General features: G+C 39.8%; 1 protein-coding gene across 11 annotated transcripts in view; it reads left to right on the forward strand.

Moving 5' to 3' along the window:
* Positions 1-13,585, forward strand: part of PSD3 (pleckstrin and Sec7 domain containing 3) — a 528,631-nt gene that overhangs the window by 471,838 nt on the left and 43,208 nt on the right. For all 11 annotated transcript variants that reach the window (XM_057697902.1, XM_057697903.1, XM_057697905.1 and 8 more), the window contains 2 exons: positions 9,810-9,967; positions 12,443-12,587. In XM_057697902.1, the coding sequence (XP_057553885.1) occupies positions 9,810-9,967; positions 12,443-12,587 (303 nt within the window). The remainder of the gene's footprint in view (positions 1-9,809; positions 9,968-12,442; positions 12,588-13,585) is intronic.

The following is a 13,585-nucleotide window of genomic DNA, read 5'->3' on the forward strand; positions in this document are numbered from 1 at the left end:
GGGGTCACGGGAAAGGGGAAGCACGGTCTGACTTGTGGTGTTGAATTCAAGGTGTCTGTGGAATAAACGGGCATGTCCAACAAACAGTTATGGATATTCAGATCTGGAGCTGCAGAGGGAATCCGGAGAGTCATCCAAGAAACATGAGAGCAGATGATGTCTCTGAGAGTTTGTAGAGTGAGGAGAAGACGGGGGGTGGGTAGAACAAGTGGAACACAGACGTTTCATATGTGCCCTGCAGAGAACGGGCAGTGAAGGAGGCCCAAGCAGTGTGACCAGACCCAGGGAGACAGCGGGGGGGTGGAGGGAGGGAAGGAAGGAGAGAGAATGGGGTGGGGAGAGAGCTGCTGCAGACTTCCAGAGATGGCAGAAGTGTTCCATGTTGTAAAGAGGTAAAGTAAGACAGGAGCTGAAAAGTCAGGCATGAATTCAGCAAGGAAATTGTTGATAAAGCAGCTCCAGTGGAGTGGTGGGCCTGGAGGCCAGATGGGATGAGTTGAAGACACAGGCGGAGAGTGTATAATAGACAGGTGCTTTCAGGAGGCTCCACTCTGATCATCCCTCCATCCCCCATCTGATAACCCCCTTCCTGTGACTTTTGCAAATAATGGGTCCCCTGTGTCTATCTCATTTGTACTGAACCTCTTTGCTTTCCTGTTATTGATTTCTCTTTCAAGTAAAATAAGTCCTTTTCTCTCTTTCTTTCCCCTAGGCAGTTTCTGACATTATCCCGAGCTCTTGTTTTGCTTCTCCAGGTTATACCCAGCCTTCCTCATGACCACCTCACTTCCCTTTCTGGTCCCCTCACTTAATGGTACTTAATTACTTATTTGCCTCTAACTTTCAAGCAAAAAGGAAATCCACAGAGAATTGCAACAGCAATGTCAGAAGTATTTACAAAATGTCATACTGGGAGGAATGAGAAATAGACTTGGTATCTACCCCAAAAAGTCATATGCAGTGAATGGCTAGAACATAATATAAACCGAGCGTATGGGTGAGCTGGAAAGCGTCAGGTGAGAGGGAGTAGAGCTGTGTGAGTGACGGACTGCAGTTTCTGGAACTCCCTTAGGTGGAGCATAGTGCGGCGTCTGTGGTGGGCTGAGTGGTCTGTTTGTTTTCCAGTGGAGCGGGAGTGCACCCCTGTCCTTGTTTGGTTCTGGTACTTACAGTGCCCCTGAGCCCAGGCTTGGGAAATATATTACCTGATGGAGAGTTAATTGTTATTATTGGAATAGAAAGTGTTCGTGGCGGAGGAGTCTAGTATCATTTTAATATAACACAGTTTATATATGCTTTGAAATTTTGAAATTGCTATGGATTTGTGATAAAATGATTATATTTTTGGTGGTGAAGATCCATCATTGTCGACATTCAGGTATCAGCTTTACATTCTTTTGTCAACCGACAGTGAGTCATCTGCTGGCCAAATGCTGAGATAAGCCTTTGCTGTCACGTAGCTTCAGAAGTTCTCTGTTGGTTTCAGTCAAGGGCTTTGTGTCTGACCCTGCTCGTCTGTGCCTTTTTCTTGGAAGTATTTTTGGTAAGCTTTATGATGGTATTTCTGTTACAGGTCTGGTTGTGACAAAAGTGAACTATGTTCTCCTTAAAATAAACTGCCCAGTGACTGATGGAATGGTCAGGGGAGATGGGTGTGGGTTGCTGGTTAGTGCGGGCAGTGAATTACTTGATTATTGTATTCTGCTCACCAGCCTCGGGAGAATTATTCTAAAGTCTTTTATCTCTAGAGTCTAGAAAATAGGTATTCAGACCTGAATATATTTGCCTTTACCATGTCTTTCAAATGTTAAAAATGTTTGTTGGCTAAAAATTTAGTTTCCTGTCATAGTACACTGGGAACTCTCTGTCCTTGATGCAGAATTTTCCATTCTTTCCTTCAATTACTTGGAAGAGAGATTTGTTCCAACTGCCTATAAGGTTTTGGGATTGGAAAGGGAGTTGTTTGTTTGTTGCAGTGTTTGAAGTATAGGTGGCAAGTACCAAGTGATCCTGGGCCAGGCAGCAGGGAGCACTGTGGTGACGGCAGCCTGGGCTCATGTGTCAGATGCAAAGTGCCAGGAGCTGGCTGATGCTGACCTGGGCCCCGAGAGCAAAGAGCTTTCCTGTGTGCTCAGGGCATTTATATTTCCTTTTGTGAAACTGCTGGCTCTGTGCCGTCTCACACACTGCAGAGCCATGTGGACCCTCTCTCATTCTCTGAAACAGTGGAAAGTGCCTGAAACAAAAAGTTAACTAGGTTCTGAAGCCTTAGGAGAATGATGATCGTATCAGAGTTTTCATTACTTATAAGTTTAGGTGCATGACCCGGTTCAGCAGAGCAATGTAACCATTATATGAGGATGAGTCAAAATTATCTGCACTCTGGCTGTAGAATTTACAGAAGTTTTAATATAAGCGGAGTGCAGATAATTTTTGACTCAGCCTCATTTGAGGCATATTTAGGACATAATCATAATTTATTAAGACTATCAATTCATAAAAAGACATTGCAGCTGGAAGCACCTGGCTCTGGAGCTTAAGACACATAGGCTGTGCTCTGAAGGTTTCCTTTTGAAAACACAATTCTCATTCAAGGGTCTAACAAACAGAAACTAGTTTATTCCTTTGAGTTGTTTTGTTCTGACTCGAAGAGGTGCTGCAGTGTTTTGTGGCTTCTTCCAAGTTATTCGAGTATACAGTAGGTCCAGAACTCAGATGTCTTTTCCTGTTTGCTACTTGGGTCTCTAGGCAGTGCCTTTCTCTCCCTCCCTCCCTTCCTTCCAGTAAATGTTAAACCCACACTAATAATGTGAACGTCATAGCAGGAAACATATGAATTAGACACTACCTTAGTCTCCAGGGCTCTGAACTAAGTGGTGGTGGGTGGTTGATGGGAAGACACTTCAAGTGGTCACAGACAGTGCCAAGTGCAGACAGCACCAAGTGCAGCTTTAACAGAATGTAAGTGAGCCTGGACCTGAGAAGGAAGCAGGAATTGCTTCCTACCAATCGTTGTGTTAGTTAGAAATATGGAAGAAGTATGGAAAGGTGCTGAGATGCTTTTTCTGCTTAAAAATGTTAAGACCTCTTAAGTTTCTTCAGATACTTAGTCATAGAATCCTGTAGTCTTTTTCTGAGGGCCACCCATGGTTATCTGTCTGCTTTAACTCTTCCAGTTCAGCTGTGTCATCATTAAAAAGTTAGATCCTAAATCCTGGTTCACTCACCAGATTTGTCCTAGAAAATGTCCTGTGTCTCACTGAGGTCTGAGGACTAACTGAGAAAGCATTTCAAGTCCTTCAAGTCCTCCTGTGTTTGTAAGTGCTCGCTCCCTGTGTGGACCATGGAGGGTTCCCATGCTAACAAGGAGAGCCCTCCAGTACCGGCCCCTCTGTCCACATCATCATAACCTGGGGACAGCGCCATGTCCAGCATAACAGAACAAACTAATATAAACAGATATCATCCTGTGACTTTAACGTGCTTATTCTTTATTAATTCTCCTTGCAGAAATATAGGACATATTTTTCTGACTTTAAAATTGCTTACCTAATGTGAGAAAATTAGTTGAAATGAACCTTTAGGCTCCTTTCAGCTTTAATGTTCTGTGAATAAGTGATTTTCAGACATCTGATTATTTGAGCGATGGGCTAAAACATGCCTTCCTTTGAGTTCCTGGTATGCCTTGCTCCCAGATTTGTGGGAATACAGCACTCTGTGAGCTCCCTGGTAAAAGAAAAATGAAGCTGAATAATTTTTTGAAAGATCACTGACCAGAATTACTCAGAATTTTTTAAAAAGATAGTCATCAAATTATGAAAAATGCTTTTAATGCCTTTTTTAAAATCAATAATTAATAGGCAGTTTAGAATGCAATTCATTTTAATTACTGACGTTTTTGTTAAATCCTCATAGTCTCTCAAGGGTGTCCTCAGTTCTCCCATCTACATTCTCTCAGTGGAGATCAAGACTGTTTCAACTTTGTTTTAAGTTGTTTTAATTAGGTATAGCAATTGTGTCTTATACTTTAAAAACTGGAATCTGAGTATTTTTTAATTGACATTGATGAATTTCAGTTGAGATTTGGTCACTTTCCAAATTGGACTTTATAGTCACCTGAGGGTACAGATTTTCAGACTTGATGCCAACCAGTTATTTGTACATATGTAGATTATCTGTGTGTTATGATCCAACTTCACAAGACATTTAATTAACAAGCTTCTTAAGAAAAAGAAGAAAGCTTTTCATTTCGTGCTTTAAATGAATTTAAAATAAATAGCATTGTGAAATCAATTCTTGGTGCTTATTAGGGTAGTAGAGTGCTCTAATGAATCATCCTAGATAAAAAGACACAGATTGCAGTGAACACAGGAGAATAACGTGTTTAGGCATCATTTTCACCCTTCATTTGTTTGAGAAAATAGATAATAATTAGGTGTCATAGAACATTTTCTTATCGAATGTCTTGATTGAATTTATCTTGCTCTGTTTTCTCATTTAGTTTGCACAGCCAAGAGTCAGGTTTGAAATGGTTTGATTATGATAACTTATCCCTTATTTCCTCCTTCCCAATACCATCATTTAAACACCATCTTCAACTTTAAGTAGTGAAAAATAAAGATGCCAGAATGAACTCTGTAAGATAAAGTCTTTTCCTTTTATTCAGTTGTCAACTCTGATTTTTCCAGTCTCCCCTAAGTTTTGCTTATTTTTTTATGGACTTGGAGCTACATTTTCTGGTAAGAATTCAGAATGCCAAACATGTTTCATTTATATTTTGCCTTTTTTTTTAATGGTAAAATAATATTATCAACTAAAAGACTGGAAGCCAGTATTAGACTAAAAATTCCTAGACTTTGGTTTCATCCTAATTAAATAGATCTTATCTTCCATTACTGTCCTGTGCAGTATTTTCCTTCCAATGTTAGGTACCTTAGAGTTTAGGAAACTACCTTAGAAGAGAGTCCTCTTCAGAACCCATGGTGCCATTCTCCAAAGTTGATAATTACTGTTCACTTTCACTTAGAGCTAGAATAAATGTTGAATTTTAAAATTCTTCGCACTTTTTTAGAGTAGTCTAAGAATGTCATCCTTTAAGCTTGGTTTTAAAGGAAAATATCAGCAGAGAGAATATGTCCCAAGAATATGTATAGTTGCTCCAAAGGTCTAAGTCATCCAATATTAGTAACTAAGGATTGGTCTTGGATTTCTTATTCATCTGCAGCAGTTTGTTAGGCATCATGGTATAGGTGGGACTTTAACTGATAAGAGTAGAGTCGACCCTTGAACAACACAAGTTTGAGCTGCACAGGTTCACTTGTCAGCAGATTTTTCAACAGAAAGCGCTACATACTCATGATTCACAGGAGGATGAATTTTAATGCGGAACTGTGGATTCAGAGGAGCGGAGGACGGGGAGGGGCTTCATAAACGGAAGGCAGACGAGAAGTTGTATGTGGATTTTCTGCTGCCCGAGCCGTGCATTGTTCAAGGGTCACCTGTAGTTGTGATCTTCCCAGGGGCACTTACGCGGTGAGAAGGGTGAAGGCCAGTAGCAGAACTGACAGCTGACGGACAGGCTGAGGAGAACATAGCAGAGTCATGGTCAGAGTGTAGGAGAGAAACCAGGAGAGAATTGTAGGGAGAAGCCAAGAAAGAATTTCGAGAGTATTGTTGACTTCCTTGGGTGCTATAAGATGAAAACTGACAAGAATCTATTAAATTTGCAGTTAGGAGGTCATTGCTGACCTTTGCCAGAGCAGTTTCAATGAGGAGTGGAAATGGACTCCAGGTGCTGGTGGGTTAAAGGGTGAACTGGAAATTAATGCATAAAAATAGTTAATGTGGACTCCTAACTCATTGTATATAAAGGAAAAGAGAGAGGCGACGGCTAGAGGAGAAAGCAGTATTCAGGAGGGACTATCATCTCACACATATGAGAGAGACCTTGAGGGTATTCTTAGGCTGTGGGGAAGAAGCCTGTAGATAAAGAATGATTTAAACTATAGTGGGAAGATAATAGCCAATGAAATAAGACCCCCAGGAGGGTTGAGGGAGGTCCATCTGGAGCAGAGGGATTAGCCTTGAGCAAGATTCCTCTGTGTAAGGAGGAAAGAAGATGAAGGGGTCACAAAATATGTAAGCAGAAAGTTTCATATTTACAAGTTTGACCTTACAAAACACAAGTTCAAGCTTTATGCTACTAAAAATTAGTATTAGAAATTATATCAGCTAACATCTAAGTGCTTACTATCTGGTTTGAACATTAGAGTTTTAAAAAAATAGTATCTCATTGAATTTCATCCTACAGCTCTATGAGGAAGATATTGTCACTATTTCTCAATCAAAGAGAATGAAGCTTAATGAGTTTAACCTGTCTAAGGTCATGGAAACGTTAAGTATCATATCAGAACTGGACATTTGAAGAGATGGGTCTAACTCCAGGCACCTATGCTCTTACCCAACACTGTCGTGGGATAGGAGTGTTGGATGGAACAGAGAGGTCGCCGTGGATGAGTGACAGCATCGCCAGTCGGCACTGGTGCAGCCGGAGCTGGAGACTACGCACCCGGGTGGCGGGTGGCGTAGGTCTGCACAGCAGGGTGGCAGTCTTTATTTAGCGGCTTCATTCACGTGTTAGAGTGCAAGTGAATGACCATGTCAGGGGGAGTTAGGGTGGGGTGTTTTTAGTTCCAGACCAGATAGATGACAATATTAGGGCATAGCCTAGCAAAAAATGAATTCTAAGGATAAAAAGAAACCCCTATGAGATTCCTAACAGAAAATACAAGAAAAGGAAAAGAGAACCAGACTTGTGTTGCACTTTAGTAAAACTGGAAGCTAGGAGACATAATGGCATCTACAGAGTAGGGAATGGAAAAGGACTGCAGCTCAAAGCTGCATACCCAGTTCTGCACCTGAGAAAGCAAGCAAGAGACACTTCAAAATAAGGACTGGAGGATGTCACCCACCTGTGAAAAGTACTTGCAAGAAGAGAAAATAACAAAGGGATGAGAAAAGAGACCTCAGGATGGAGAAAAGATAGAAAGTAGGTGAGCAATAAAACATGGACACAATTAAATCTAAAAGAATAAGGAGAAATTCAGGGAATATGCAACATAAGTGCAAAATAAGATTTCTTGAAATAGAAAATACATAACAAGATAATTTTAATAAGGTTGCAGAATAAAACATACTGAACTATTTTATCAAAATATAGGATTAATAGGAAGGGTAAGGAGGGAAGTGAAACTATTTTCAAAGTCTTATTGATGCAGAGAAATAGAGAATTTTAGTGGGAGAAGAGAGCCTTTTAAGTCTCTGTCTTATGTAACTAAGCCTAAAGTGGATAAAGAAGAACGCTTTAAAATGATAAATAGCACATCACACATGGTAGGAAAAAATAGTGTAAAAACATAGAGGAACTGAATCAATAAACTTGAACATAAATACATACTCACCCCTCAGAGAATCACTTTTTTATGTCTGTGCAACAATAACAAACATTAAACAAGTACTTGGAAAACCTTGACAAATTAACTTTAAATTTTGATAAAATAGATTTTATAGACCACATTCTCTGGTCACAAACCAATAAAATTAGAAATATGTAATGATAAATAACTAAAAACTGTAGATGCTTTAAATTTGAGAAACACGTTCTTTGACATTACTAAGATTGAAGAAGAGAGAAAAAAAAATAAAACTACAAATCATCTAGAGAACAAAGAAAAAATACCCTTCATTCCCAAGCTCTGTGTAACCTGTACTCAGAGGAAAAATTATAGTCTTAAATTCTTTCCTAATTAAAGAAGAAATATGAAAAAATTAAGTAATCATTTTAAATTCAAACAACAAAAAAATCAACCAAAAGAAACTAGTCAGAAAGAATTATGATAAAAGTCCAAATTATGGACCTAGAATATAAAAAGAACAGTGCATGCAAGTTTCTAGGCTGATCTCCATGCAAACTCAAATAGGTGTATTAGAGATCGGTACATATGGAAACGGACGTAGTGTATAAACTCTCTGAAGACAGTTTGTCCCTGGCCACTTGTCCCTGCTCCCCATAATTTATCCACCTCAGATTCCTGTCTGGAGCTAAGTGGGTAAGCTGAGTGCATGGCCAGCTGTGCAGGGCTGTATTGCAGTCTAATTATGAGGCTGGGGGGGATTTGGTCGTCACGCTGCCCCTGGTTGATACTCCTGCTCTGATAACAATTCCCCTGGAAGGAGATTCGTGAATTTTTGGAATGCTAAATCACTAAGAAAAATCTTATGCGGAGAAGACAGGACCCCAAAACATAGCTAGATTATAGTTTTATGCATTAGTGGGAATTGTAGAAGAACAGATACATGTAAATGTATTGTATTTATTTTAAGATTTTAAGAAATTCTCTTCACCCTACTACTCTGGAAAATATTTATTGTCGACAACAGTTCTTAATCTCTGAGGCTTAATAAAATAGAGTTGTAGCAATCTTAAAGTAGTAATTTTATCAGTGTTATAAATTGTGTAGTTTTCTTACTGCTGTTGGCATTTACTGAGTCTCTTAGGTCTTCCCGCCTTTGTGTCCACACTGTCAGTGACAGCAATCACTAAGGGTCAGCAGCTGCTGTTTAGTCTGACTCACTTTGAATTGATGGCAAGAGTGCCTCTGAAGAGCTCGATTTGTGCTGGGGCCGCAGGGAAGGGAGGAGGAGGTATGGGAGAGTGTAATTATTTTTTTTTTAAATTTGTAAAACCAGACTGTGATAATAGAATAGACAGTGTCTTCCTTTAGGCTTTTACTACTAATTAGAAGGTGAGGACTCGTGTGTGTGTGTGTGTGTGTGTGTGTGTGTGTGTGTGTGTGTGTGTGTGTGTGTGTGTGCTTAGCATCATGTCTGATAAAATATGGGAAGGGAGGAAAGGAACTTAAACACTAAGAAAACACCTCCTGCAATAGTTTGTAATGTCTACTATATTTACATTGGTTTTCAGACCTTTTTTCTTATAGACCCAAGGAAACTACTAGATACAATAATTAATAATAATGTCACATTTGTTTTAAATTCTTACGTTTCTACTAGTTGGGATTTTTTGGCTATCTTTGGAGGAAAGCCACACAAAAGAACTTGATAAATTCTATGAATTATGTCTGGATCATGCCCAAAGATAAAAGTGCATCTATCCATGACATCCTCCATAAAAATGTAATTTTACGCATTTTTCAAATTTATGATAATAGAGCTTTCTCCTGATTTAAGATTAAGCTGATTTTCCTCTTTTCTTTCAGAGAACAGCTAGAGAAATTATTTTATTTTACTGTTCAATTTTCTCTTAATAGTATTAGCCTCAAAAGAAAGTAGCAGGAAAATGTAGTGTCTTTAAAGCAAACACAATGGTATGGTTTCTCACCGTCAGTACAATTCTGCTGATGGGTGTCTGGAGGCTTTTGCATTTGTCCATTTGCTCCTAAAACCAAAGCACCCTATTAGATCTAGCTTCATTTCAGATCACTATAAAACATGTGTGATAGATATTTTGTCTTTGACCTTCCTTAGCTCTTCACTTTAATTATCATATATTAGCTTTTTCAAAAGTGCTCCTTTGGTAATTGTGTATTTTCTCATTCTGAGCATACTTTTCAAAGAACAGGATTTTTAATGACATTTATGAAGTAGCAAGGACTTGTTTTTACCCACTATTCATTTCACTTTTTTCATGTACCTTTATGGATTTTCTAAAGTTTTTCTTGTAGTTTTAGGTTTTAAAAAGAGAAGATGAAGTCTGAACATCTCTTTGCTTTCTTCGTCTCCGCCTACAGGACGAATACAAGCCAGAGAAGGCCCTGTCAGAAGAGGACCTGAAGAATGCCGTGAGTGTGCACCACGCGCTGGCATCCCAGGCCACGGACTACGAGAAGAAACCCAATGTGCTCAAGCTGAAAACTGCCGACTGGAGGGTCTTGCTCTTTCAAGCCCAGTAGGTTTCATGGTTGGTTTGGGTTGGGTTTTCAGTTTGCAGAACACCACTCTACACCGAGAAATAGAATTGGGATCTGCAGGGGGAACTTCTTGCGTTGGAGTCAAAGTCATTAACGCGTTACATTAGAGAGACAACTGCCTAAGAAAATAGAATAAGGAATAGAAACCCTGGGGCCAGCTTTCTGTTTGCTGCAGAGTAGCCCTGTGACCCTGCGTCAGCCACGTACCAGGCAGGTCTAGAACGTAGTATCCTCATAAATAAAACAGAAGAGTTTCAGTATGCAGGTTCTATCACACAGTGAGTAACATAGACCTGGACTCAGATTACCGTTTCCTAACTCTTTGTCCTAGCGTGTGATTTAATGTCTTTGAACCTCAGCTTGTCACGAGTGTAGATAGTAATGTTAATAATGTTTATTTCACAGGGTTCTTGTGAGACGCAAATGAAATTGAGTGTGTAAAGAGCCTCACGCAGTGCCTGGCACACAGAGGCTATTCAATACGTGCAGATTTTCATCTTACTCTCTCTCCTTTCTCCTTCTGAGCTCTAAGAGTTTGTGATTAAACTAGGAGGAAAAGACAAAATCATATTGTTGGCAAGGAAACGGGATGGATTGCCAGTTTAATAAGGGGTCCGTGGCAGCCTTTAGATTAGAAATGGAACGCTCCACCTGGGGAATTCTGGATTTATGACGTGGGAAACTTTGGATTTTTAGAAGTGAGCCTCTAGAACAGGAATTTTAATAGCACACATAACATCAGTGTCTGTATCAGGCAGTGTTAATTACTCATGGCATGAGCTTGACTTCAGAATCACTCTCAACACAACACTACCAGCTGACCGCGTTTGGCACTGGCATTAAATTTGACAAGATAGTAAACACGGGTATCTGCATGCTTGTTGATAAAAACAGTGGCAGATCAGAAAAGGAAATGAGAACAAGAACAGGTACTCTGGTGATTTGTGGATGCTGAGCTTGCCAAAGGTTTAAAATTGCTGACATCAGGTGAGGAGGAAGTTGTAAGGAAATCCGAGTTACGCAGGATTTTTTTAGTATGGGAGTAAGACAGTTAACACCACACGGGAACCACAGCCAGATGTATAATTACAGCTATTAGTCATAGAAGTCCTTCAAATATTCTATTCCCCAACATTATTGTTTTTAAGTGTCTAAAATGCTGGACATAACTAAGGAGATCTGATTACTCCAAGTAGAATTGATGCAGAAATTAGTTAAAATAACAGGTTGGAGAAGCACACGGGTCAAAGAGGCATGCAGGGCGCAGTGAGGGTGACACCTGGTGTGGCGTCAGGTTAGTGTGGTTGCTTTTAGAGTAACCAGTACGGGAAATGATTTTTAGGTTGGCTGACTTTTTGTCCATCGTTTTATTGATTATATGCGTGGTGGGTATCTCACCTAGTTCAGGACTGTTTCTTCCTTTCATTTATGAGTTCACAAGTGCTGTTAGTTCTGGGTTCTGTGAACATGACATATAAGCTAAAAGTATGATACTGGCATCGGGAGATTTCCACATCCTCTCAGGTGGATTTTTTTTATATCCTGTTGAGGTAATTCTGCATACCTTTAAGTGCACAGTGATGTTTAGCAACTTTGCAGAACCATGCAGCACAGTCCAGTTTTGGAGCACTTCCACCACCCCCAGCCCAGACACCACAAGTTTCCTCTTTGTGTGTTGCCTTTTCTGGATTTTCCATGTAAATGCAGTCCTAGAATACATGGGCTTTGCGTTCACTCAGCATGAAGTTTTGGGGTCATCCGTGCTGTAGCCTGTCTCAGCGTGCCACACCTTTGCTGCTGGGTGGTATTCAACTGTGTTTTGTCTGTTCATTCACTAGATGGTGGACATTGAGAGTGTTTCTCCTTTTTGATGCTTATAAATAGTGCTGTTATGAACATTCACATGCAAATCTTGTAGTGCCTATATGGTTTTATTTCCCTTGAGTAGATACCTAGGAGTAGAATTGCTGGGTTGTATGATAACTTTACAGTTAACTTTTTAAGAAACTGTCCAAACTACTTACCAAAGTGGATATATATATCCTTTTATATTCCCTCTGTCAGTTTATCCTTCCATGGCATTTTAAAATCAAATTATGTGATTGGAAGAGATGAGTTAATTTTTAAATTAGTTTTTGACCTAGCCTGGTATCAACTAGAAAGTAGGGGTTTAATAAATACTTACTGTGAAGTGATTTTGCTTTATTTCCTTCTGTATCCTTGGGGGATAATCACAGCCTTACACTGTGATGATCATAGGCTCCGGGGCCTTTCATTACTGTGGTGATTGCTTTTGAAAATGTTAGTCTCCAGTGAAGTTTTGTCAGGGATTATTTGTACCAAGAAGAGTGGATGATTTTATATGCCATTTTAGATCAGTAATGAGAAATGGGCAAGATGGGATGTCCTTAGACATAGACATACCGTAACGTAAATGTATCTGTTTCTCGTAGGAGTCCAGAGGAGATGCAGGGGTGGATAAACAAAATTAATTGTGTTGCAGCTGTATTTTCTGCACCACCGTTTCCAGCAGCCATTGGGTCTCAGAAGAAGTTTAGTCGCCCACTTCTGCCTGCCACCACGACAAAATTGTCTCAGGTAAGCCATTTTGATTGTGCTTTGACCTTGAGAAAAAGCACTTTGTAAAATAATCTTCTTAATATTTGTCTTTGAATAATATTCCGTATTTTGGGAGCAGGTATGAGACCTTGCTCTGGAGGGCAGTGTTGTAAGCAGGGCGAAATGCCGTGTGCTGGCTTTTACACTTCATGTGGGAAGGTGACACAGTTGAGTCAAGGTTGGTAGGACATGTACTTTGAGTTAGTTTCTAAAATTTTTATTAGTTTACTGCTCCGTCATACCAGCCTCATTTTTTTATTTTTGTTTTTTTTTTTTTTTTTTTACTAACAACTCATATTTTTTAAATAATTGGCTGTTAGACATTTGGCCTAGAAACAAGCTTTTTCTTCATTCATTCAGTTAATTTTTCATTGTATTGAGCTCTTCCCATGTCCCAGCCTGTGTTTGGTGCTGAGTATGTAAAATACTCCCAGGGATCCGCTCTTCACAGCACAGCGGGGCAGAGCCTTCCCTGCCTCTCAGGGAGGATCTGAGTGGGCCCTGGTGGTTTTCCCAGCCACTGCAGACGAAGAACGCCAGCACGCTCTTCACATGTATTCACATGAGCTGCTCTCCTTTTGTTAGCTTGATCTCTCTAAACAGCGCATTTTACTGTATTCCCTTCCTACTTAAAACTCTGTGCTAAGGGCATTGCATACCAGCCACATTTGCCAGTCTTAAACGTGTCTGCAGTGCCACTATTGCCATTGACTAGTTAAGGATTTTGGAAGCTACTTTGATGTCTTTGTGAATTTGTTACTGGTGCAGTGGTAAAAATAGTTTCGTCTGGCTCTGATCAACCAGATCTTGATATTAACTGCTCCTCTGCACATCTGATATCATGATTATTGATGGAACATTTATTAATAAATGTGTATCATGTGCCTGTTGTACCTCAGAGACTATTTTTGGCAATCAAATTGGCAAATGTAAACATGCAAGTCATTGTGACACAGTTTGATTAGAGGTATGTGAAG

Source organism: Hippopotamus amphibius, chromosome 10 (genome assembly GCF_030028045.1).
Source record: "Hippopotamus amphibius kiboko isolate mHipAmp2 chromosome 10, mHipAmp2.hap2, whole genome shotgun sequence".
NCBI classification, from domain to species: domain Eukaryota; kingdom Metazoa; phylum Chordata; class Mammalia; order Artiodactyla; family Hippopotamidae; genus Hippopotamus; species Hippopotamus amphibius.